The 1,947-nt window shown below is 37.1% G+C and overlaps 1 protein-coding gene across 1 annotated transcript in view; it reads right to left on the reverse strand.

Annotated features, from left to right (window-relative positions):
• Slc4a1ap (solute carrier family 4 member 1 adaptor protein) overlaps positions 1-1,947 on the reverse strand; it is a 36,468-nt gene that overhangs the window by 5,256 nt on the left and 29,265 nt on the right. Inside the window, exon 11 of the mRNA XM_023711112.1 lies at positions 1,206-1,292. Coding sequence (XP_023566880.1) covers positions 1,206-1,292 — 87 coding nt within the window. The remainder of the gene's footprint in view (positions 1-1,205; positions 1,293-1,947) is intronic.

Below are 1,947 nucleotides of genomic sequence, written 5' to 3' on the forward strand. Positions count from 1 at the left end.
AAAAAAAAAAAAAAAAAAAAAAAAAAAAAAAAAAAAAAAAGAGTACCCAAGCATATCAGTTAATTCACACTAAAATGCAAAAAAAAAAAAAAAAAGTGAGAAACTTGTACAGCATCCAGCTTTACAGTCATCAGCTTTGACTAACTTTAAGGACTGCAATAAATATGACTCCAAATATCTATCAAGGAACCAGAAGTTTTCCACTTTAAAAACTAACTGTGCCAATAGTCACCAAAAGTCTTAAAAATGCACATACTCCTTGGCCTAGAAACTCTACTTTCAGGGACATATATTTTTTTTTTTTAAAATCAGTGTTGAGCACCAAGATTTTATTATTTAAAAGTAGGTTTGCCATAGTATAAATGCATAAATATCTTACATGTTTAATAAATGAAAGTCAAATTATAATGCAAACATGCAATGGATCACTATACTCCTCAGTAAAAACCACTTAAAAAAAACACTTTAAGACACACAGGGGAAAAACAGACTATAAAATACACGAATAATATGATTCTTGTGCCATAAAAAAGTGAGAAAGCAGAAGGAAAAGCGTTGGAATAATCCTTTAAAAGTTGCTGATTCACTAATTATTTAACCATGGGGGCCTGGCCCTAGCTCAGTTCTTTAAGTGGCTGCTTCCACCAAGATGTCAGCCTCAGGTGGCTCTAGTTCGATCCCCACAACTCTCCAGCCAGCCAAACAAGCCCTGAGGGCATTCGGAGCAAAAAAAAAAAAAAAAATCCTTATTACACTAATTATTTAGCCTTATAAAGCAAGTTTTTTTTTTTTTGCGGAACGGGGGATTGAACTCAGGCCCTTGCGTTTGCCAGGGAAGTGCTTATTCCACTGAGCCATCTCCCCAGTCCCCAAATAATATATCTTAACAGATTTGGAATCACTTACATAGGAATTCCTATGCGATTTGGGAAAATGTAAAGATGGATAGGACTTTGTCTGGCCTGAGAGAGGCATAAAGGCATTAGGAGCTTTGTAGGGCAGACAGAGGGAATCCTAGCAGTTACAAGGGTAAAGGAAAGGTGAAAGGTTGGCATCCAGCACAGATCTCTTCTACACTTCCATTTCTCCAGGGGTCTGGCGGCTGGGCCACCTCTGTGCTGTCTCACAGCTCAGCTGCTGACCCTCCTCATAAAACCACGTACCACCCACAGCTGAACAGGAACAGGGCCTGCTAGGCTGCTTACCTGTGGGCTCCTCTTGTGATGAAGCTATCTCACTAGTCTCTTGACAACTTTTATTCTGTTCTAATTGGCTGAGTTGAGGCATGTTTTCTATTAAAAAAAAAAAAAAAAAAAAAAAAAAAAAAAAGACCCCAAAAAAAAAGATAAATTCCCAAAAAAAAAAAAAAAAAAAAAAAAAAACCTCACAAAACAACAACAAAAGAAAATACCACTGTAAAAACTATATTAAGAAGGGCTGGACACAATGTCACATCCACGCAATCCCAGCTACTCCAAAGGCTGAGGCACAAGGATTCAAAGTTTGAGGCCAGAATGGCTAATTTAGTGAGATTTTGTCTCAAGAAAAAACAAAAAAAGTTAGGATGTTATTTAGTGGTAAAGCTTTGTCCAACATGTGAGAAGCCCTGAGTTCTATATACAGTACCACACAAATTTTTAAAATTTTAAGAAATAAAGGAGAGAGAAGCCAGGTGTGGTGGTGCATACCTGTAATCCCAGCACTGAGGCAGGAGGATCATTGTGAATTTGAGGCCAGCTTACACTACAGAGCATGACTCTGTCTCAAAAATTCAATTCCAAAACAAACCAAAAAGGGGGGGGGGGTCCTTCACTAATATCCCCAGTTTTTCAATCCTAAGGCTATTCCACAAGCTTGAAAATGATATTGCTTTTATCATTCCAAAGTTTAACCATTACCAGATAAAAGCAGACCTCCTAACAGACCATCTTTTTTTTTTTTTTTTTT

The sequence above is a fragment of the Octodon degus genome, unplaced genomic scaffold (genome assembly GCF_000260255.1).
Source record: "Octodon degus isolate 3935 unplaced genomic scaffold, OctDeg1.0 scaffold00019, whole genome shotgun sequence".
In the NCBI taxonomy this organism is placed as follows: Eukaryota; Metazoa; Chordata; class Mammalia; order Rodentia; family Octodontidae; genus Octodon; species Octodon degus.